This window comes from Lynx rufus, unplaced genomic scaffold (assembly GCF_022079265.1).
Source record: "Lynx rufus isolate CCGP_SWC_20201006 ecotype Redwood Valley unplaced genomic scaffold, mLynRuf1.p SCAF_5, whole genome shotgun sequence".
Taxonomy (NCBI): Eukaryota; Metazoa; Chordata; class Mammalia; order Carnivora; family Felidae; genus Lynx; species Lynx rufus.
In genome coordinates, this window is record NW_025814867.1 from 86,506,821 (window position 1) to 86,531,048 (window position 24,228).

The 24,228-nt window shown below is 38.1% G+C and overlaps 2 protein-coding genes and 1 pseudogene across 2 annotated transcripts in view; all 3 read right to left on the reverse strand.

Annotated features, from left to right (window-relative positions):
• The window catches only part of PAK2 (p21 (RAC1) activated kinase 2), a 49,977-nt gene extending 30,003 nt beyond the window's left edge, over positions 1 to 19,974 (reverse strand). The window contains exons 1-3 of the mRNA XM_047098763.1: positions 19,788 to 19,974; positions 507 to 607; positions 16 to 163 (exon numbers count right to left, since the gene is read on the reverse strand). Of these exons, the coding sequence (XP_046954719.1) occupies positions 16 to 163; positions 507 to 607; positions 19,788 to 19,974 (436 nt within the window). The remainder of the gene's footprint in view (positions 1 to 15; positions 164 to 506; positions 608 to 19,787) is intronic.
• Positions 16,116 to 19,631, reverse strand: LOC124526059 (NADH dehydrogenase [ubiquinone] 1 alpha subcomplex subunit 5-like; annotated as a pseudogene).
• Positions 19,840 to 24,228, reverse strand: part of PIGX (phosphatidylinositol glycan anchor biosynthesis class X) — an 85,060-nt gene continuing 80,671 nt past the window's right edge. The window contains exon 9 of the mRNA XM_047100428.1: positions 19,840 to 19,995. Coding sequence (XP_046956384.1) covers positions 19,984 to 19,995 — 12 coding nt within the window. The 3' untranslated portion in view covers positions 19,840 to 19,983. The remainder of the gene's footprint in view (positions 19,996 to 24,228) is intronic.

Consider the following 24,228-nt stretch of genomic DNA (forward strand, 5'->3'; position numbering starts at 1 on the left):
TGCTGGACATCTTACCAGGAGGAGTAAAGCTCAGATATTTCTGCTTCACCGTGTTGGAGTCATAGAACTTTAAGACATCCAGCACGGCCTGAGGATTCTTCTTTTGCTCTAGTTTGGTGATATTGGAGGTCTGTAATAATCGAGCCCACTGTTCTGGCATGCCCTAACAAAAAAGATATTAAGAAATTAGTGGTTTTGACTTGCTCTAATAAAATCAACTTCCAGAGGAAAATGACAAGATACATAAAAAACAAGTCAATCTACATAACTGCAGCCCTGACTAAATTGTAGGTCTTATTTTTCTAAAGGTCAATTTTTCTAAATCTATTTTGCATAATTTTAACTAATGAGCTCAGCTCCCTAGAAGAAAGATACATCCAACCACAAACACTTTCATAAGAGAAAAGCACTAAAAGTTCACAGTTAACATGTGGACAGAAAAGTTAACTTGAAACATAACGATGCAAGGAAAGGGACATAAACGAGTCCCAATCTGGTAAACTTACAGTGAATTCTCCAGTAACTGCATCAAAGCCAACATGAATGGTGTGCTCAAAATCAGATGGAGGAGAAATTTCTGGCCGTTCCTTTTCTTTCTTCTTACTTCCTAGAGGGCATTAAAAAAAGAATCAGTCTATTTAAACAAGATTAATAAAGGTACTCATAATCAGGTTTTCCCCCAAACCAGATTAGGAACAAAGTTATTCTAGAAGAGACTTTCCCTAAAGACACTGGCTGATAGAAAACTGATAAAAGAAGTAAAGTAACCTATTCTGTCATCAAGCAGAGGTGGGGACAACCAGACAATGGCCTGATTAAAGAGGTACAAAGACTGACCCAGCACTGGGCCTGAATAAAAGAGCACAGGGCAGAAGACACAGCCCTTTAGAACACTGGTTCTCATAAAAGCCTACACTTCAGTTCACTGAGCAAACTAGAAAACAATGTCTATCTCCATCAGGCTATCTTCATCCCAAAAGAACTTAACATTATTATGATGGTATAGACAAAGAGTCTATGCGCATGCCTCTTGTGCAACACTAACCCTTCCTTTTTATAAGGTTAATAACTGTTACATCTTAACACTTTCCAGTGTTTCTGTGGTTGTACCAATTATTTTTGCTACATTTCTGACACACATCAGTAATATTCTCTGTAATTTAGGGCGCTTCGGTGGCTCAGGTGGTTAAGTGTCAGACTTTGGCTCATGTCATGATTTCATGGTTCGTGGTTCAAGCCTCGTGTCAGGCTCTGTGCTGACAGCTCAGAGCCTGGAACCTGCGTTGGATTCTGTGTCTCCCTCTCTCTCTGCCCCTCCCCCACTCATGCTCTCTCAAAAATGAATAAACGTTAAAAAAATAATATGCTCTATAATTTAAACACATCTGTTCCTCCCTACCCCTGCCCCCCCCTCCCCACCTCCCACCTGCCTTGCTCTCATATCCTGCTTTAATCTGCAGTTTATGCCTAGGCTTCTGACCTAGCTATTGTCCTAGGACTTTCCTAAACTTTTACCCTGTGCTAGAATCTATTTTCTGGATTATTCTGTTTCCTTCTTCTTAGTTTACCCCTTGATAATTTTTGACTATATATACTTAGGTTGAAAATGTCCCCCCCCCCCCTTGGAATTTCTTCTAATTTCCAGCGTTGCTATTTAGAAGGCCAATGCCATTCTGAACCACTGTGGAAAATCAACTATCCAAATATGCCTGAGTCTATTTCTAGATGCTCAACTCTGTTGCAATGATCTCTTTACCTTTATGCCAATACCAGCCTGCCTTGACTACTGTAGTTTAAAAATAAACACTTGAAACTACATAGTATAAGCCTTGCCACTTTTTCCTTTTTCAAAGTTGTTTGGCTATTCTAGGTCTTTGCAATTCCATGCAAATTTTACTTAAGTTTTTAAACGTCTATTTAAAATTTTTTAAAAATGTTTTATTTTAGGGGCACCTGGGTGGCTCAGTTGGTTGAGCGTCCAACTTCGGCTCAGGTCATGATCTCACAGTCTGTGAGTTTGAGCCCCGCGTCAGGTTCTGTGTTGACAGCTCAGAGCCTGGAGCCTGCTCTAAATTCTGTCTTCCTCTCCCTCTACCCCTCCCCCATGCTCGCACTCTGTCTCTCTCTCAAAAATAATGAATAATCATTTTTAAAAAGTTTTATTTTATTTTTGAGAGAGGGAGAGCAAGCAGGGGAGATGCAGAGATAGAGGGAGACAGAGGATCTGGAGTGGGCTCTGTGCTGACAGCATAGAGCCCGATGTGGGGCTCAAACTCACCAACCGTGAGATCACGCCCTAAGTCAAGTGGGACACTCAACCAACTGAGCCACCCAGGCGCCCCTATTTATTTTTTATTTTTGAGAGAGAGCGCAGTGCACATGCATGTGAGTGGGGTAGGGGCAGACAGAAAGGGAGAGAGAGAAAATCCCAAGCAGGTTCCCAGCTATCAGCCAGAGCCTGACACAGAGCCTGATCTCAAAACCATGGGATCATGACCGGAGACAAAATCAAGAGCCAGAGGCTTAACCATCTGAGCCACCTAGGCATTCCTGCGTGCAAATTTTAGAACGAGCCTGATAATTTCTACAGAAAATCCTCCTCAGATTTTGATTGGAATTGCACTGAATCTACAGATCAATTCAGGGAGAACTGATTTCTTAACAATATTGAATCTTTTAATTGATGAAAAACAGCAAATCTCTCCATTCATTTAGGACTTCTTTAACTTCTCTCAGCAATATTTCAGTTACCAGTGTATAGATGTCACTGCTTCTGTCAGATTTCTGCCTCAGTATTTAAAAATTTCTGTTGCAATTGCAATAGTACAACTTTTTATTTATTTATTATATAACTCCAGGCATTGGTGGCTTTAATGGCAAAGCCAGTTAGTGAAGGAGTATTCTTACAATGCAAGATACTAGCACTTACTGAACTTTGAAAAGGTTTTCTGGTTAACTGTGATAGTATGTTTTACCAGTGAAAAATACTCTTTCTCTCCTGCCAAGGCACCTTTATATAAAAGCATTTAGTCGGAGGTCACTTTTTTTTTTAAAGTAAACTCTATCCCCAACATGGGGCTCAAACTTGTGACCCCAAGATCAAGAGTCACATGTTCTAGTGACTGAGCCAGCCAGGTACCCCACAAATGGTACAGCTTTTTAAATTTGGTTTTCAACTGTTCATTGACAGCACAGAGAAACCCTGATATAGAGCTTATACCTGAAACTTTACAATGTCTACTTTTTAGTTCCAGTGACAGTTTTGTAGCTATTACAGGATTTCATATAAAAATTCAATCATGTTTTCGGTGAATAAAGGTTTACTTCTTTCTCATTCTGACATCCTTTCATCTCTTTTTCTTATCTTACCGCACTGGCTACAACCTCTAGTACACTGTTGGTCTTAAAGGAAAAACATTCTTTTTTTTTTTTTTCACAATTAAGTTTGACACTAGTGTAAGTTTTTCAAAGATGCTCTTTTTATCAGGTTAAGGGCATTTCCTTCTATTCCAAGTTTGCTGAATGTTTTTATCAGAAACAAATATTAGATTCTGTCAAATGGTTCTTCTGTAACAGATGAACATGTTTTATCTTTCTTATTTTGTTAATATAATAAATTACATGGACTGATTCCCAAATGTTGCACCAACCCTGCATTCCTGAAATGATATCCACCTGGACAGTATGTACTATTATGCTTTTCATATACTGTGAGATTCTAATTGCTAAAATCTTGCTAAGATTTTCCATCTATGTTAACGAGAAACATTGGTATGTCGCTTTCTTTTTTGTGATATCTTTGGTTGGGGCATCAGAGTAACGCTGGTCTCATAAAATAAGTTGGGAAGTATTCCTTCTCATTCAATTTTCTGGAAGATTATGTAGAAATGTTGACATTTCTTCCTAATGTTTGGTAGAATTCACCAATGGAGCCATCTGGGTCTGACATTTTCTTTGTGGACAGTTAACTACAAACTAAATTTTCCTAAGAGATAGTGTTTTTAGGTTACCCATTTCTTCTTGAATGAATTTTGAAAATTTGTGTTTTTCAAGAAATTTACCCACTTTATCTAACATGTTGAATTTGTTACCTATCATTTTTAGTATCTGTAAAAATGCCACCTCTTAGGGCTCCTGGGTAACTCAGTCGGCTGAGCATCTGACTCTTGGTCTCAACCCAGGTCATGATCTCATGGTTCATGGGATCGAGCCCTGCATCCAGCTCTGCACAAACAGTGCAGAACCTATTTGGGATTCTCTCTCTCTGCCCTTCCCCCCTACTTGCTCTCTGAGTAAATAAACATTAAAAAAATTGTTTTTAAATGCCACCTCTTTCTTTCTCAATGTTGGTAATTTGTGTCTTCTCTCCCCATCCTACTTACCATTATGTCTGCCTAGAGGTTTATTCATTTAATTGATATTCTCAATAAATCAGCTTGTGGTTTCACTGATTTTTCTATTTTATTGATCTCCACTTTAATTTTTGTTATTTCTTTTCTTCTACTACTTTGGATCTCACTCACTCTTCCCTTCTAGTTTATTAAGACAGCTTTGCTTAAGTTGTTGATTTGAAATCTTTTTCTTTTCTCATATGGGTGTTTAGTGGTATAAATTTTCCTCTAAGTATTATCTTAGCAGCATCATACAGATACTGATGCTTTGAATTTTCATTCTGTTTAATATACTTCCTAAATATCTTTTGAGTTCTTTATTTAGAAGTGGGTTTTTTTGTTGTTATTTTACTTTTGAAATATTTCCAGAAATTTCTGTTACTGATTTTTAATTTAATTATATTGTGGGCACAGAATATACTTCATGTGATTTAAATTCTTCTGAATTGTTAGGTTTTAAAAATCTCCCTAGAATATGATCTCAGGATGTGTTCTGTGTTCACTTAGGAAAGAATATGTATTCTGCTGGGTGGAGTGTTCTATAAATGTCAGCTGGTCAAGGTGATTGATAGTTTTAGCACTTTTCTATCTATTTGCTCTATCAATTATTGATAAAAGTATCCTGGAATCTCCAACTGTAAGTGTACTTATCTATTTCTCCTTAAAATTCTATCTGTTTTTGCCTCATGTATTTCAAAGTCCTATTATTAAGTGCATAAATGGTTACATCTATTATATCCTCTTGATGAACTGACATTATACCATTATAAAATAACCTATTTCTTATCCTTATCCCTTAAATATTTAGAGCAGTATTTTTTGCTCTATAGTCTACCTTATCTAACATCAGTCAGTACAGGTTTTCTTTTCACCGTTAGCATACTTCAAAAATCCAAAGCAGGCTCCAGGCTCTGAGCTGAAAGCACAGAGCCCGATGCAGGGCTTGAACTTGTGAACCGTGAGATCATGACCTGAGCTGAAGCTGGATGCTTAACTGCCACCCAGGCGCCCCTAACAAACTCTGCTTTTAAATTGGGGTGTCTAGACCAGTTACAATTAATGTGATTATCTATACAGCTGGGTTTAAACCCACTATTCTATTATTTGTTTTCTAATGGTCTCTATTCTTTGTTTACATTTTCCTCTTTTTCTTCTTTTGGATTAACTAAGTATTTTTTATAATTCCCTTTTATCTCCTTTGTTGTTGTGTTGTTTAAATAGGCTTCATACCCAGTGCAGAGCCCATCATGGGGCTTGAACGCACAACGCTGAGGTCAAGACCTGAGCTGAGATCAACAGCCGGACGCTTTAACCGACTGAGCCACCCGGAGCCCCTCCTTTGTTGGTTTTTTAAGTGGTAACTCTTTATACGCGATAAAGTTAATCTGGGTTTTATTTATATATAGAGTTGTGCAACCATCACTGCAATCCAACCGTGGAACATTTTCATCATCCCTAAAAGAAACCTTGTACTCATCAGCAATCACTACCCATTAATCCCTCTCCCCTTACCAAGCTCTACACAACCACTAATCTTGGTCACTACACATTTGCCTATTCTGGCCATTTCATATAAATAGGACCACATGGGGGCACCTGGGTGGCTCAGTTGGTTAAGCATCTGACTCTTGGCTCAGCTTAGGTCATGAACTAGCAGTTTCCTGAGTTTGAGCCCTGTGATGGGCTCTGCACTGATAGTATGGAGCCTGCCTAGGATTCTGTCTCCCTCTCTGCCCTTCCCCTACTTGTGCTGTCTCTGTCACTCTCAAAATAAACAAACTTAAAAAAAGAAAAAGGACCACACAACATGTGTGTAAATGGCTTTTACTTAGTTTCTGAGGTTGATCTGTGATAGAATGTATCAGTACTTCGTTTTTTAAACACTTGATTATTTTTTCAGAGATTTAGACAAGAAAAAACATTTTCAGTGATTTTCATTCCTTTATGCAGATCCACATTTCCATCTGACAACATCTTCCTTTTGCCTGAATGATTTGGTTTAACATTTCTTACAGTGCAGGCCTGCTGGTGATCAATTCTTTCAGCCTTTACACATTTAAAAAAGTCTGTTTCCCCTTCACTTTTGAAAGATATGTTCACAAGACAGAGAATTCCAAGTTAACAGACTTTTTTCTTTCAGTACTTTAAAGATATTGCCCCATGTCTTCTGGGATGCACCATTACTTCCATAAAGTCCGCTGTCATTTTTTGTTCCTATACATGTGTGTCTTTTCTTTCTGGCAGCTTATTTTTTCGGCTTACAACAGTAAGCTTTTTTCTTTTTTTTTTTTTTAAATTTTTTTTTTTTCAACGTTTATTTATTTTTGGGACAGAGAGAGACAGAGCATGAACAGGGGAGGGGCAGAGAGAGAGGGAGACACAGAATCGGAAACAGGCTCCAGGCTCTGAGCCATCAGCCCAGAGCCCGACGCGGGGCTCGAACTCACGGACCGCGAGATCGTGACCTGGCTGAAGTCGGACGCTTAACCGACTGCGCCACCCAGGCGCCCCAGCTTTTTTCTTTTTTAACAGACTTCATTTTTTAGAGAAGTTTTAGGTTCACAGAAAATTGAGCCAAGGTCTGAAAGCTTTTAAGATTTTCTCTTTATTATTGGTTTTAAACAATTTGATTATGTGCTATGGTGTAGTTTTCATCATATTTTTTGTGCCTGGAATTCACTATCTTTTTGAATCTATGGGTTTATAATTTTCATTAAATTTGTAAAGTTTTCAGCCACTTTTTAAAAAGTACTTTTTTTTTTTGTTTCCCCCTCCCATTCTTTGGAGACTTCAATTACACTTGTATCAGGTCTGCATGAAGTTATCCCACAGCTATTCACTTTTGTTTCAGATTTTTCCTCTTTCGTTTTATTTTATTAAAAAAAATACTTATTTTGGGAGACAGCATGCGTGCACAGTCGTGCACATGAACAGGGGAGGGGTAGATAGAGAGGAGACAGAGAGAACCTCAGCAGAGAGCCCGATATGGGGCCTGAACCCACGAACTGTGAGATCATGACCTGAGCTGAAATCAAGAGTCAGATGCTTAACATACTGGGCCACCCAGGTGCCCCTCTCTAAAATATCGTTGTAGATGGTTTCTATTGTCATGGTCTTCAAATTCACTAATCTTTTCTTCTGCAAGCCTAATCTGTGATTCTTATCCCTTGTATTTTCCATCTCTAAAATTTTTTTCTTTTCTTTATCTTCCATCGCTACTTCTAAATATGCTGAATCTTTCTTTTGGGTTCTTCAACATATAGAATATAATTATTTCTATGTCCTTGCCTACTAATTCTATCATCTGTGTCATTTCGGGATTGATTTTACTCATTACGGGTCTTTGCATGCCTGGAAAATATTGACTGGATGGCAGACATCAAAAATTTTCCGTGGTAGGTGCCTGATATTTTTGTATTCCTATCAATATTGGTGAGCTTTGTTTTTGAGACACACATAGGTGATTCTAAGCTGTTTACTTATATATGAATGAAACAAATTTAGAAAGAGTTGATCCTTTTAGGAATTAAAGTTTTGTTAGGCAAAATTGGAGCAACATTAAATCTAGAGTTAATTCTGTCCCATTACTGAGGCAAGACCTCTCTATGTTTCTTATTCTGAATGGTGGGACTAGGAAATATTCTGGGCCCTGTGTGAGCACTGAGGACAGCTTCCTCTCATCATTTCCAGTGGCTGCTTTTTCCACCTCCGGGTACTTATCTCACATGCATGTGCTACTGAAGACTCAAGAGGGATCTCTACAGATCTTTCTCCCTCTCTGGTGTGTGTATACAAACTAGCTGCCTTGACATCTCCCAGCTCCCAGCTGTTTCTTAGCTCTAGGAGACCACCTAATTGTCCCTCCCTGTGCTGCAGCCTGGGAACTCTTGCCAGGAAGTAAGCTGGATCAATTGTAGGGCTCACCTCAATCATTTCCTATCTCTTAGGGATTGCTTTTCTTCATTATTTGATGGACAATATCATGAAAACCACTGTTTTGCATATTTCCCCCCCAGTTCTATTTCAGTTCTTTCAGGTGGAGGGGTAAATCTGGTCACTGTTACTCCATCTGGACTGTGTATACAACAGGTTTTGCTGTCTTAGCTATGTTATTATGAAATTTCAGGATGATATGATTTGAGGTGGTCTTTATTCTTTCATTGGGCTGGGTACTCGGTGCATCCTTTCTGTCTGGAAATTATATTCTTCAGATCTGGGAAAACTTTTCTATTATTTCTTGGATTATTTCACTTTATTTTCTTTGTTCATTATTAGTTACATCAGTACATCTTGGTCTGATCTTGTAACTGTTATATTTTTCTCATCTTTGCATTTTTAATAATCTGGGAAAATTTTCTTGACTATCTTCCAATCTTCCACCTACTGATATCTTTTGTTTGTTTTGGTAATCTTAAATGTTGATTTTCCAAGAATTGTTTCTCACTGTTCTCTGATCTGATCTTTCTCTGAGAATACTTTCCTTGTTTCATGGATGCCACTTATCTTCTTCTTGAAGATTATATATAGTTCACTTGTGTGTATAGGCTGGTTTTCTTCATATAGCAAAGTATTAAAAAGTTAACTGGGAAATAAGTCAGCCTTTTCATTAAAGATGGGGACGGGGGGTACCTACACTTTGAAAAATCTTCTAATCTCTAGTCTGAGGGCTTTGAGTCAAGCTCTAAGTATTCTGAAGGCAGGGTAGAGAAAAGAAGTTTATTATATTAAGTTACATTGAATCTACTTTTCTTATTTTAGTGCTACATCTTTCACTGACTCCTCCAACAAGAATGAGGGGCCTCTGAGGTTTAATTTCTCCTTGAATACATATCAGCATCAGTTTGTTCTTTTGTTCTACCAGAAGATGGGACTTACAGCATTTCATTGGCTGAATGGGATAAAGAAGGAGTCCTAAGGGGCCTGACACCTCCTACATAGATTTTCCACTAATTCCCCCCCACCCATTTTCAACTTGTGTATTATAGGTCTCCCACCCCACCACACACATGATGTGTACCTCTAAATTCTAAGCCTCTGAGATTTTTACACGAAAACTGGTTCACTTCTCATAGATGTTCCCTCTGCAAATGCTTAGGATAGGTCTTCATCTGTTCAGTTTACTCAGCTGCCATTTTTCCACCCTTTCATCTTCCAAATATGTATTGAAATCTTTTGTACACTACTGTCTCCTATTCATTTTGCCCTTATGATATTTAAAAAAATTTTTTTAACTATCACTTTACTTGGGTCTGGGGAGGGACAGCAAGATGTGGTCAATTTGCTTTGTTAACCAGAAAATTCTAGTATAAAAGAGTTAAAAGTTGTGTTGTCTGATAGGTCTGCATATCTACAATTGGAATGTTACTATATACTATTCTTTGTTTACAAGACGCTACGGACCTAGCATTAGAAGGAAATACATATATTTTTTTGACTAGTGATGACAGATTTGTGCTCAAATGTCCATCTCCTTTCTAGGTCTCCTTGACATATAGAATACTTATTTACAAGAGATCTGACTATATTTAACTGACTGAGCCACCCAGGTGCCTGAGATCTTACTATATTAAGAGGGCAGGGCACATTAGATGTGGCAAGGAGCAGAGGGAAATGGAACTGTTAAAGCCGAGTATAAATTTTGCTCTCCTTACTGAAATGCACAACCCCATCTATCATAAACAACCTCTTGGGGCATCCGGCTGGCTCAGTCAGTTAAGCATTTGGTTAAGTGTTCAAATCCTGATTTTGGCTCAGGTCATGATCTTGCAACTTGTGAGATGGAGCCCCGCATTGGGCTGTAATGACAACATGGAGCCTGCTTGGGATTCTCTCTCTCCGTCTCTCTGTCCCTCCCCACCATGCTCTGTCTCTTTCAAAATAAATAAACTTAAAAAGAAAAACCCCGGAGTGCCCGGGTGGCTCAGTCGGTTAAGCGTCTGACTTTGGCCTAGGTCATGATCTCATAGTTCGTGGGTTCGAGCCCTGCACTGGCCTCTGTGCTGATGGCTCAGAGCTTGTAGCCTGATTTGGATTCTGTGTCTCCCTCTCTCTCTGCCCCGCCACCGCTCACATTCTGTCTCTCCTTCAAAAAAAAAAATAAACGTTAAAAAAAAAAAAAAGAAAAAGAAAAACCCCAAAACCCCCAAAACCAAAAACCTCTCATCTTCCACTACACTATGAGTATTCTGAGGTTATGCCCTCTATTTCTCTTTAGAAGACTCTTCAGAAGTCCCTAGAGTTCTAAGTATCCTGAATACATAAGAAATATTTATTAACCAACTATAAACCAATAGTTTACTTTTTATATGACTCTGAATTGATGACAGCAAAATACATAATTTCACGTAATACAAAGTACTTGTTTCTTCTCCTTTTAAAACCTCCTTTTTAAAAAAAGATTTTAAGTAATCTCTACAATCAATATGGGGCTATCTCTCATAACCCCAAGATCAAGAGATGCACGCTCTTCTGAATGAGCCAGTCAAGTGCCCCTCCTCTTCTTTTAAAAAAATCTGCTTAGAGGGTCGCGTGGGTGGCTCAGTCAGTCAGGCATCCAAGTCGGTTAGGCGTCCAGGTCATGATCTCAGAATTGTTGAGATTGAGTCCCATGTCAAGTTTTGCGCTGACAGTAAGGAGCCTGCCTGGATTCTCACTCTCCCCCCCCCTCTCTTCCCCTCTCCTGCTCGTTCCTCCTCCCCTCTTTCTTTCTTTCTCCCTCTCTCTCTCTCTCAAAAAATAAATAAATAAACTAAAAAAAAATTTTAAGAAAAAAATTCTGGTGCCTGAGTGGCTCAGTCAGTGAAGCATCTGACTCTTGATTTTGGCTCAGGTCACGATCCTAGGGTTGTGGGATTGAGCCTCATATTGGGTTCCGTGCTATGTGTGGAGCCTGCTTAAAACTCTCTCTCCCTCTGCCCCTCTCCCTAGCTTGGACTCTCTCTCTAAAACAAAATAAAGAAAGACATGTAGGAAGAGGACTGCTGGTTCCATTTGTGCCTAAGACCCAGCCATATTTTTTAATTTGAGAATGTTGAGTTTATTTTTTTTTTAATTTTTTTTTAACGTTTATTTATTTTTGAGACAGAGAGAGACACAGCATGAACGGGGGAGGGGCAGAGAGAGAGGGAGACACAGAATCGGAAGCAGGCTCCAGGCTCCGAGCCATCAGCCCAGAGCCCGACGCGGGGCTCGAACTCGCGGACCGCGAGATCGTGACCTGAGCTGAAGTCGGACGCTCAACCTACTGAGCCACCCAGGCGCCCCGAGAATGTTGAGTTTAGAGACACATATTAAAGAAAGTTTCATATGTATTAGGAGTACAGAATAAAAAGTTAAAGAAATAAAAACAAGCAGAACTTAAGACATTTACATACATTAATCCACTATAAAAGAAATGACTCAATACCCTAAAAATCTGTTTAATTCCATTTGTTTTTATATAACACACATACATACATACATACATGTATTTCCTGTATTTTAGTTGTCTCAGGAAAGGAAAGGAGAGACTTAAAAAAATATCTAAGAAAAAAAAAAAGTGAAGCATGTTTCAAATCAAACAATGTGCTAGAAAGATATTGTTACATAAACAGAATCATTCCTTTATAACTCTGGAAACCAAGAACTACAAGGACCACCACCACCACCAAAACCCCCCACCATCTTCTATCTACAGATATCCACCAAGCAACTGAATCACTAGATTGGAAGTAATGGATCAGGGAAAGAAACTCTTTTCTCTAAGAAATAAAACCCACAACTTCGTCATTATAGAACAAAACAAGCAGACCAGCAGCAACTTTCGGCCAAAAGGTGGGGCCCCTGAGTCATGTGTTACACAGAATGTACTTAAAAAGAGTCATAAGTATGTCACTGCCACATTCTTTAAGGCCACCACCTTTTAGGCTACATTTGAGCTAGAATATAAGGCTCGACACCGCCCCACCCCCCATCTCCTTAAAAGGGAGACTCTTCTATTTCTACTCTAACTGAATCAGTGATTACCCTTTTGTTCCTTTGACCCAGAACAACTTCAAATTAGTGAAACCAACTTTATTTCATGACAAAGAAGAGTATTCTCTAGCAAATAGGAAGACGGGTATGGGCGACTCTCGTTAAAGTTAGAATTCAATTTTTGAACCAGAAGGGATATTCACAGTTCTATCATCTTCATCACTGTCCAGAAGTAAAGGTGCATACAGACTGAATAACTAGAAAATTGCCTTGGTTAATAAATACCATACCATTCAACACTAACTAACTGAATAGAGCTTTTAAAAATAAGCCAAGACAGTGGCTCATTGCCATTTTTATTAACAAAACTACTAGACTTGTTAAGCCATTGTTCACCTGGACTACTGCAAAATCCTCCTAACTAGCTTCCAACTTCAGTCTTAGGCCTCCAACAAAACTTATTTTCTATACAGCTACTAGTCTCTCCTATTTAAGACAGAATTGTGTCCATGTCTTTCCCATGCTTAAAATTCTGTAATGGTTCCCTAGGAAACAGGATAAAATCTGAGCTCTATAGCATGGAATATAAGGCCCTTTATGACCTGTTCCCTGCCCACCTCTTCAGCTGCTTCTGCTGTCTGTAGTTTCTTCCATACATCATACTAGAATTCTTTCCCTCTCTTTGCTTTAGAGTCACACTGCATTGTACTCAGCTCCATGAATATGCTATGATCCGTCTGAGACTCTTTTCTAGGCACAGAACACACATTTAACGATCAACATCTTCCTAATTATTTTCACTTATTCATTCTTTAGTCTTCTTCAGGTCTATTGTCACTTCTTTAGGAAGACTTCCCGGAGAGTACAGATGTCTTATACTAATCCTATTACCACTTTTATAGTTTGTAACTTCATGTTATAGTTTTTGGTATGTCATGAGAGCAGGGATACCATCTGCTTTGCTTATCACTATCTCTGATGACTCACAGGGTACATATGATATGTATGTATCAAAATGTGAAGAGATCTGTTCAATCAAGTTGTCATAAAAAGTATAATTTCTAAGGGTGCCGGGGTGGCTCAGTCAGTTGAGCGTCTGACTTCAGATCAGGTCATGATCTCACAGTTCGTGAGTTCGAGTCCCACACTGGGTTTGCTGCTGTCGCTTCGGATCCTCTGTTCCCCACCCTCCTCCACTTGCATGGGCTCTCCCCCTCTCAAAAAGGAGTAAACATTTTAGAAAAAAAAAAAAAGTAGCAAAAAGTAGAATTTCTAATTTTCTTAACTCTTCCAGTGACACTGATTAACCAATAATGAATCACTGAGAACAGGCCAGGGTTTTGTTTTGTTTTAATGAAAACATTAGCTGCCTGTTGTTAGTAAGGACACCAATGAGGGATGTAAATGAATAAAATGAGTACTTCTAGATTAGGACATTAGAGATGGCAAAAATATTACAGTAATTATGATTTTTTAAAATAAAAATATGATTTTTCCCTTCTAGACTCTGTTTTCAAGACTAACCACATACTGTAGCCCTCCCCTTCCTGGTCAAATCTCTTTATTTATCATGGAACAAAATCAGTGAGGAATGCCTAAAGATGAAAAGCAATTCAGATAAAACTGTGGGAGAGAAACAGCTACTCAGGATGTAGGCAGGAGAATGCCAGTTCAGAAATGTCGGGATTAGTTAAGCAGGTAAGATCTCTGTGTTCATAGAAGCATGATTATGTGCGCGCACGCACACACACACACACACACACACAGGGTTCTCCCTTCTTCCTAACCCTCAAAGTTTCAGGTCACACTAATGTAGGAGGTGACAACTTCTAGGAAGAAACAAAAGTGCAGGGAGGCTGGGTTGGAAAGGGAGGGAAGAACCCCAGAGAATGAGAAGAATTAAGGAGCACCCTACCCTCCAAACATTCCATCTTTCTTTCTCCTTCTCTCTCTACAACCAGGCTACACAGAGACTGCAGGAGCTCTACTCTTACTTAACAATAAAGCTGAATGCGATTCTTCCCATCTCACTCTACAAATTCAATGCAAATCTAATGAAAACATCAGCAGGTTGTTTTTTTAAAAAAAATTTTTTTTAATGTTTTATTTATTCGTGAGAGAGAGAGAGACAGAGCATGAGCGAGGGAGGGACACAGAGAGAGAGACTGGGACACAGAATCCGAAGCAGGCTCCAGGCTCTGAGCTGTCAGCACAGAGCCTGACGCAGGGCTCGAACCCATAAGCAGTGAGATCATGACCTGAGCCAAAGTCAGACGCTCAACCGATGGAGCCACCCAGGCGCCCCTGGTTGTTTTGTTCTTTTTTTTTTTTTTTTAAAGTACGTGATAAACAAATTCTAAAATTTAAAGAGAAGAGCAAAAGGACAAAAGATCATAAAGAACCTGGTAGCAGGTTTGCTCTCTCAGGTATTAAGAATTATAAGCTATAATGATTAAGACAGTACAGTATTAGCTCAGGTACAAATAAGCCAATGCAATAAAGTAGACAATAGAGAAACAGACCCTGGCATACTGGGAAACCTGACAGATAAGGGCTAGTATGGCAGGTCAGTGGGGAAATGACAAAAGTTTCAATGAAAGGTTGGGAACACTGGTTCAAAAAAAGTGAAAATGGATCTCTCTTTATACATACACAAAAACCAAATCCAGACAGTTCAAAGGTTTAAATTATAAAAGGCATACTGTTAAACCTTTAGAAAAATATAAGAAAACATCTTTGACCCATAGTTTGGCAAAGATTTAAATCTTAAGACACAAAAAGCTCATATTTGATAAAGGGATTGATCGATTTAACTACACCAAAATTAGTAACTTCTATTCAACAAAAGATATCACTGAGAGGGTGAAAAGGCAAATCACCACTTGGAAAACTATATTTAATAACATTTAGCTGACAAAGGATTAGTATACAGACAATAAGAAATGTTTATTAATAAAGAAGGAAAAAGCAACTCCACAGAAAAATGGACTGAGGAATAGATGGAACAGAAAACACAAATAACTGGTAAATTAACATATGAAAAAATAATTTCCCAAGTCTTCAGGGAAATGGAAATTAAACCCACAATGAGATATTATCTCATACTTCCCAAGGTGGCAAAAATTCAAGTCCTGTAAAACAGGAATTTGCAAGGATGTTCAGCAAACATTCATGTTCTGTGGGTAAGAATGAACACTAAAAAGACTTCAGAAAACAATCTGACAAACCTACTCAAGACACACATGGGAAAACCCTGTAATCCTACAATTTTACTCCCAAGTATACATCTCAGAGCAACTTTTAAATCTTTGGCCAAGACCCACATCAATACGTTTACATTCTGACCTAATACACACATAACTGAAAGAAAAGTTTCATGAATTCATGAAAGAAACATTTTTTTTCTTTTTTCTTTTTGAGAGAGGGAGAAAAAGAGAATATCCCAGGCAGTTTCCACATTCAGCATGGAGCCCAATTTGGGACTTCATCCCATGACCCTAGGGTCATGTCTTGAGCCTAAATCAAGAGTAAGACGCTAGGGGCAGCTGAGCAGCTCAGTTGGTTAAGCCTCTGACTTCGTCAGGTCACGACCTCATGGTTCATGAGTTCAAGCCCCAGGTTGGGCTCTGTGCTAACAGCTCAGAGCCTGGAGCCTGCTTCACATTCTGTGTCTCCCTCTCTCTCTGATCCAGCCCTGCTCGTGCTCTGTCACTCTCTCTCTCGAAAATAAATACTAAAAAAAAAAAAAAAAAAAAAAAAGAAAGAGAGAGAGAGACACTCAACTGACTGAGCCACCCAGGTGCCCCCATGACACAACTCTTGCACAGTGTGCGACATACTCTGATTATTTCTATTTCATTTAACATTATAACTACTATATAGATTTCACAAGACACTAATGCAGTGGTTCTTGACATTGGATACACATTAGATTCACCAGAGGTGTTTAAAAAATTAAAAACAAGAACAAAACTGATGCCCAGGTAAGCCCCTGAAGACTGATTCAATTGGTCTGAGATGGAGCTTGGACATAGATTTATTTTTTTAAGTCCCTCCCCCCCAAAAAAGAGATTCTAATAAGCAATGAGAATCAAGAACTAAACTAATGGGTCACCTGATGCTTAATAAGCACTGCCATAGAGAAATACTTGCACACGCCCTCAAGATTACCCATAGAGCAGCACTGTTCCTGAAAACAACCCAGATGTCTTTTGATAGGAGACCAGCTAACTAAATTGCCATATATTTATACAGTGCACTAGTATAGTATACATCAGTGAAAATGAACAAAACACAGCTGCATATAACAATATCAGCAGTGAAAATGAACTATAGCTATGTATACCAAAATGCATCTCAAAAGCATAAAGTTGAGTGAAAAATGTAAAATGTAAGTCCTGGAAAAATGCATACATTATGATTCCATTTATAAAATGTTCCCAAATAGGCAAGCTTAAACCATACGTTGGTGATATTATGTTATAAAACTATAATAAAAAGCAAGGGAAAAAAACTGCATTAATTCAAGATGGCAGATATTGGTGGGAGGTGGAGAAAAGAGATTGGGTGTGGCAGATGGGGGCTTCAGAGGTATTGATAAAATTCTAGGCTGGGTTATGTAAAGTTCTAGGCTGGGGAGATAAAAATGGTGTATAATGTGATATGGTGATATAACGATTATGGCTTTCACAGGTGTACCCACTGGTCAAACTGTACAGTTAATTTCTGTACATTTCAATCTATGTAAATTTTCATTGATTATGTATTCTTAACTCTCAAGTAAAATGTGTATTATTTTTTCATTTAATATTCAGTTACCATTCAATTTACAGCTCTGTAAGGGGAGAAATATATTGGAAAAAAACACAATTCTCTCATTCTGAAAATTCTGGATTTTGCTTTGCAATAAGGGATAGCAACACACACACACATGCATACAAACACACACAAAAGTACTATCTTTGAAGTTAAAAAATATCAAGTTTAAGTATTTAGAAATGACAGGGTCTAGGAAGGAAGGGTGAGGACACATGAAAAGTAATTTACGCCAACTGTTTCTTTCCTTGAATAGTATTTATCTTCAGTTTTATACCCAACTGCACTCATACTCGAAACTTAGTGAAAACTACCAGTCTTTCTACTTTGAAGTTACAACCCTATGACAAAGATGTTCTGAATATAAGCCTATCCACCATATCAGATAAATTTTAAACTTTTGCTGTCTCTTCTTTTACATAAATTCAATCTCTATCCTGATGTACTTTGGTTGATCAAGAAAGCTAAAGGCTAAGGAACAGAAAGCTAACTTCTTTAAATGAGACAAAAGGAAAAGTTTTTCCAATTACCACTGCGAATAAGAAATCTTTCTCTGAAATACCAAATCAATTTCTTCACCTTATCATTTGATGGTTTTTACTCTTACTACTTCACTTCAGTGACCTATAAATCTGTCTAAAAAATAATAATTAAATTCCTTTCATGTTTTTTTTCAGGATAAAAAACATTAAATGATATAAAAACACTAAAATGACTTCACATTTTGATTATGACCTCTGCATTGAAAATCTATAGGAATTTTTCCAATTAACTTTCAAATCTGTTAACCTGTTAAAAAAATAAATAACAATCCCCCCCAAAACATCTTTGAAATAACTCAAGTGAATGCTTTACATAAAAAAATGGAGTCACAAATCCCTATTACCATAGTCATCAATTTTAACAAGTCTCCTAAATATGTCCTGTATGTTTTCTTGATTTTAAGATGTCAATAATATGGAAACATTAATATAACAGAAAATTTAATTGTATTAGCTCCCCATCAACACAACAGTCATTTAATGATGATTATATTGGCCATTTCCATTGGTTGGCAGGAGGCTCTTCCACTAAAAGCTCCCATAGTTTCCACTGTATCATTTTTCTTGCCAGACTTAGTTCATTTTCAGCCTGAAGAATCACCTCTTCTGGTTGGCCACCCTGAAGTTGGTCTTCTAATTTCTTAACATCTGGTTACACTTTAACCATACTCAACTTCTCATCTGTAATCTGTTCTGTATACTTTCTATTGCTGCATTTTTAGGAATTTGCTCAAGAACATCAAGAATCGTTGTGTACAATATTCTTAGCCTCTTGTGTGGACTTACACAAAGCCAAAACCACAAGGCCAGTGGTCTTCTTCAGCAAACCTGCCATGGCCACGCCAACAGGCCCTGTATATTTATTATTATATATAAAGCGCTACTCCTCTTCCATTTGGATTTCCTTCACCATGTTAACTTGGCTATCTATGAGTGGAAATATATCCTTATCTACACTTATATCTATTATTAGCTATCAGAGCCATATAGCCATGCTTAATGTAATTAAATAAACTAATCCCTAATTCTTACTCTAAAACCCATTACCAGTCCATAACGCCTATCTAATTCTAAAATCCAAAAAGCTCTGAAAACCACAAGTTCTTTCCTGAGGCTTGGCACCAAAACAAATTTAGTGACTTCAATTTATAGGAGATGACTATTTATAGTTTTTATCCCAGCTTGTGTGACTAGGCCAGTGGTTGTTAACTGGCGGTGATTTTGCTCCACGGAGGATATGTAGCAATGTCTGGAGACATTTTTAGTTGTCATAGCTGGGTGGGAGGTGCTACTGACATCTAGTTGGTAAAAGCTAGGAATGGTTTATAGGATGTTCTATAATGCACAAGATCAATCCCTGCATCAAAGTTATTTGGCCCCCAAATGTCAATCTTACTGAGATTGACAAACCTTGGACCAGACTCATGTTTGCAGAAGACACATTAATTTACTAATCACGGAGTGCTGCCTTGGAGGGCATTAACAGAATACAAGATTAAAAAATAGTACTAAGTATTACTACTACTGAAAAATCACAAACTCTCTCAATGAGTTCTTTCTCAAATCTCCAAATCTCATTCACGTTGGGAAGCTCATGTCTTAGAAAATGAAGGAGAGGATTAGAGAAATTCATTTGATATACCAAGTATATGAGTAAAAACTTAGTTTTATTCTTTATTATCAGAGGTTAAGAGAAACTAGCCTTTCTAATAGTGCCTATATACCACCATCAATTGTTTTCTTAGATCTGTTATTGTTCTCACCATAAAATATCAACTTATTATTATAATTTAATTAAAAAGAGATAATTGAGAAAAGATATCAAAATCGGTAACATAAAATACAACTGAGACTCATCGGGCACCTGGGTGGCTTAGTTGGTTGAGCATCTGATGTCAGCTCAGGTCAGGATCTCACAGTTCATGGGTTTAAGCACCACGTTGGGCTCAGAGCCTACTTTGGATTCTCTGTTTCCCTCTCTCTCTCTCTGCCTAATCCCCCAACACTCTCTCTCTCTCTCAAAAATAAACATTAAAAAAAAATAGTAATAATAACCAAGACTCTTGAAGCCACAATAGCTATTTACCTTTCTCTGTGCCTGAGAATATAGAGATGATTTTATTCCTGGGCTTTTTTTCCTCTGGAACAGAGGGCAAAGGTTTCAAACTGTGATTGGCTGACAAAGGGTCTTTGCCTCCACTGCTAAAAATGGTACTGCTCATTCGCACAGGAGGTGCTGGAGGCTTGTCTTCCAGTTCTCCGTTATCAGACATGATTCGGAATTATGATGTGGCCTGAAATAGATAGGCAAAAATCATACAGTCAATAACAAAGTAAAAAATAGTACAGACAAGCAGAAACAGTAATAATTGTCCTCTTTTCAACTGTGAATTAGAAAATGTTATCCATTTAGAGTGAAGTTTGCAAAATTTATAAAATTCAATAAGAGACGAAACTGGTTATTAATATAGGTAATCTCCCGTAACAAAGGTGGTAAATGGTTAGCTGAGAGAATGTTTGAAAAGCCATGTCCAGTTAAGAGGACTAGGGTAAGTTTTGGGAAAGCATGATGATAATAACGTATCAAAAGATATTCACCTAATCAGTTGATTCTAAGAGTAAATATTCCAATGAAAAGACAGACAACATGGAATCTTAAAAAAAGAGAATTCCAAAGAGGAAGATTATGTTCTAACCAGCCAAAGGATAGGTGCCTGACAGGTCCATTTCTGTAGCAAAGATAGAATGCTTGCTATTAAATATATCAACCAACACCACTCCTTACAAAGAATCTGAGTCCATGCTTCCCTAGCCTTGTGATTACAACTTAGCCTTCATATAAACTCTCCTAAAGGATGAGAATGTGCCACTGATGTAATATATGGTTTCTTTGAAAATGTGACGTTCTAACTACATGTGTTAGTCTCTTGCAAGCTTTGCAGACAGTTCCATAGAACTTGATCTAGTTCAAAAGTAAATCTAGATTTTGGCTCAAAACCAGAGTATGGCCATATCTCAAGTTTCTGTCATCATGTGATGCCGTCCAGGCAGTCAAGTAACCCCTCTTAATCCACATGGCTAATTCAGTAGAAAACGTCAACCTTGTTTATATATATAAACATTAATATCACATAAACCTTATTTACATACATATTTACATACATATTTATATATTTTAGTCCTTTTACAAAAAGTAGATTATACACATTTAAAGTTAGCAGTAAAGGGGAGGGTATGCCTAACTTCCAGATGAGGTCTGATACAAAAGTATATATTAGGAAACAACACATCTCCTCACTAAACAAGATTTCAATTGGTAATTAGATCCTGATTTTATTATAGCTACTTATTGCATTTAAGTGAATAAAATTTTGTATATATACAATGTAAAGAATACGAACTATAGGGGCGCCTGGTGGCGCAGTCGGTTAAGCGTCCGACTTCAGCCGGGTCACGATCTCGCGGTCTGTGAGTTCGAGCCCCGCGTCGGGCTCTGGGCTGATGGCTCAGAGCCTGGAGCCTGTTTCCGATTCTGTGTCTCCCTCTCTCTCTGCCCCTCCCCCATTCATGCTCTGTCTCTCTCTGTCCCAAACATAAATAAACGTTGGAAAAAAAAAAAAAAGAATACGAACTATAGTTAGATAAAATTAAAAATGAATAAAAAATGTCTTTTATTTGAGAGAGAGAGCACACACACAAGTGGAGTAGAGGGGCAGGCAGAGAGAGAGAGAGAGAGAGAGAGAGAGAATAGTTTAAATAATTTTTTTAAGTTTATTTTGAGAGAGAGAGAGAGCGTGAGCAGGGGAGGGGGGGCGAGAGAGAGAGAGAGAGAGGGGGAGGGAGGGAGGGAGGGAGGGAGGGAGAGGGAGAGAGAGGGAATCCCAAGCAGGCTTTGCAGAGTCAGCACAGAACCCAATGTAGGGTTCAAACTCAAGACACTGTGAGATCATGACCTGAGTGGAAATCAAGAGTCTGGACGCTTAACCGACTGAGACACCCAGGCATCCCCAAAACCACTGTGTATTTTGTCTTCCATAATGACAATTACTTTTCAGCCTACAAAAGAGGAAGAAGGAGAGACTGTAAAGGGGGAAAATAAACTTTTCTGGGGATAACTAGCTAGAGAATGGCTGGGAGAAGAGAGTAAAAAAAGATCTGTGTGTGTGAGAAAGACTTCCTGAATTGAAATTAATATTGGTGGTCAAAAGAAGAAATGGGGTGGAATCTAAGAATGTCACACAGATGACCTAGTCAGATGATTCTTCCAAACCAAGTGATCACAACATGTGGGGTTTGTTCTGCTTTGGAGTGAGACGCAACTGGCTGTTAAGCGTGGACTGTCAGGTGTGCATCACAAGAGAGGACTTATCTGTTGCTAGAAATGGAAGAAAGATAAGGCTTAGGAACAACACTTGGAAGATTACTTGAGAACCTGATAAATCAAGACAGATGTTTATCTCTTATGTGACCATAACATCAAGGCAAAACAGAATGACTCTATAGCAGCTCACTTTCATCTTAATCACCACTTAAAACAGACATGGCACATTCAGATTCTGGTTACACTGTAAATGCTTCATATTTGTGCATATTTAAAAATTAGGATAATATAACAAAATCTCAAAATACATTTGCATGCATTTAAAGAAAGAAATGTACCAAAATATTAACAGTAGTTAATTGTGGCTAACAAGTAATTTTTAGCTTGATTACAACCATCACAGCTGTGGTTAAAAAAAAAATCAATATAAAACAGGGCTTAATAATTATTTAGGGTGAGATGACTATCAACTGTATCCTTAAGACTGGCTCACAGACTTGGGGGCCCTGGGTGGTTCAGTTGGTTAAGTAAGTGTCCAACTTCAGCTCAGGTCATGAGCTCATGGTTCATGAGTTCGAGCCCCGCATCAGGCTCTGTGCTGACAGCTCAGAGCCTGGAGCCTGCTTAGCTCTCTCTCTGTCCCACCCTTGCTTGTGCTCTCTCAAAAATGAGTAAAATTAAAAAAAAAAAAAAACAAAAACAAAACTAAAAAAAAAAAACTTAAAAAAAAAAAAAAAAGACTGGTTCACAGATGGAACATGACTAGAAACTGCCAGTGCACCTTCAGCTGCATGCTGTCCAAAGTTATGATTAAAAGCATGGGTTGAGGAATCAGATTCCCTCAGTCGGAATCCTGGTTTCACCATTTATTTAAGTGTGTGACCTTGGGCAAATTAAATTACTTAACTGTAGTCAGGGATCCTTGAAGAAATGGCTGGTTCTAGGCCTGGGACAGGGAAAATAAGGATGCGCCTAGAGTATCTTATATTGTCAGAAGGTAAAGAAGTACTTAAAAAGGATAAGGACACAGGAAAGAGTTCCCAAAAGCCAATACTGGAACGAATGGAGCAGGAAAATAAAGTAGCATTATATTTAACCCAAAGTAAAAAATAAATATATACAGTTCATCAGTACAAATGAATAAATAAAATGGTGGGGTGCCAAATCTTCCTTATAAAAGAATTCCAAATAATAATTGTAGCTACATCCCCTCCTAGGAGTTGGAACTTAACTTCCTTCCCCACTTGAATATATGCTGGATCTAGTGACTCATTTCCAAGAGGTAGAGTATGGAAAGGGAAAAATAACTTCATGGTGGAAAAATGTGGCAAACACTGCATTAACCAAGTGATCAAGGTTAACATCTCCAGTAATAAGTTATGCTGACGTCACTCACCACCTGATTGAATGTGATGAGAAACCTACTTTACCTCTATGGTATTCTTCCTCAAATTCCATAACCCCAGTCTAACTATGGGAAAAACATCAGATAAACCCAAACTGAGGGACATTCTACAAAAATTCCTGACCAATACTCCTTAAAGGGGCACCAGGGTGGCTCAGTTGGTTAAGCATCCAACTTTGGCATAGGTCACGATCTCGTGGTTTGTGGTTCCAGCCCCACGTCAGGCTCTGTGGTGACAGCTTGGAACCTGGAACCTGCTTCAGATTCTCTGTGTCTCCCTCTCTCTCTGCCCCACCCCTGCTTGTACTCTGTCTCTCTCTCTCTCATTATAAACATTAAAAAAATAAAAATTAAAAAAAAAAACTATCAAAGACATGAAAAACAAAGAAAAACTGAGAAATTGTTCACAGAGCAGAGGAGTCTAAAGAGACATGACAATGTTATATTCTGTAACAAAAAAAGGACATTAGTGGAAAAACTGGTGAAATACCAATAAAACCTAGAATTTAGTTAACAGTAATGTACCAATGTTGGCTTCTTTGCTTTGACAGACATTTTAGGGTTTGTGTTAACATTAGAAGATAGGTGATAGCTATACAGGAAATCTACTATCTCTGCAAATCTGAAATTATTCCACAATAAAAAGTCTATTTCAAAACGAATTATGTAATAAGTTCCTTTAAAAGTTATAGAATTATCTACAATATGACCTAGCAATTCCACTCCCAGTATATACCTAAGAGAACTGAAAACATATGTCCACAAATAAGTTGCATATGAATGTTCACAGCATTATTCATA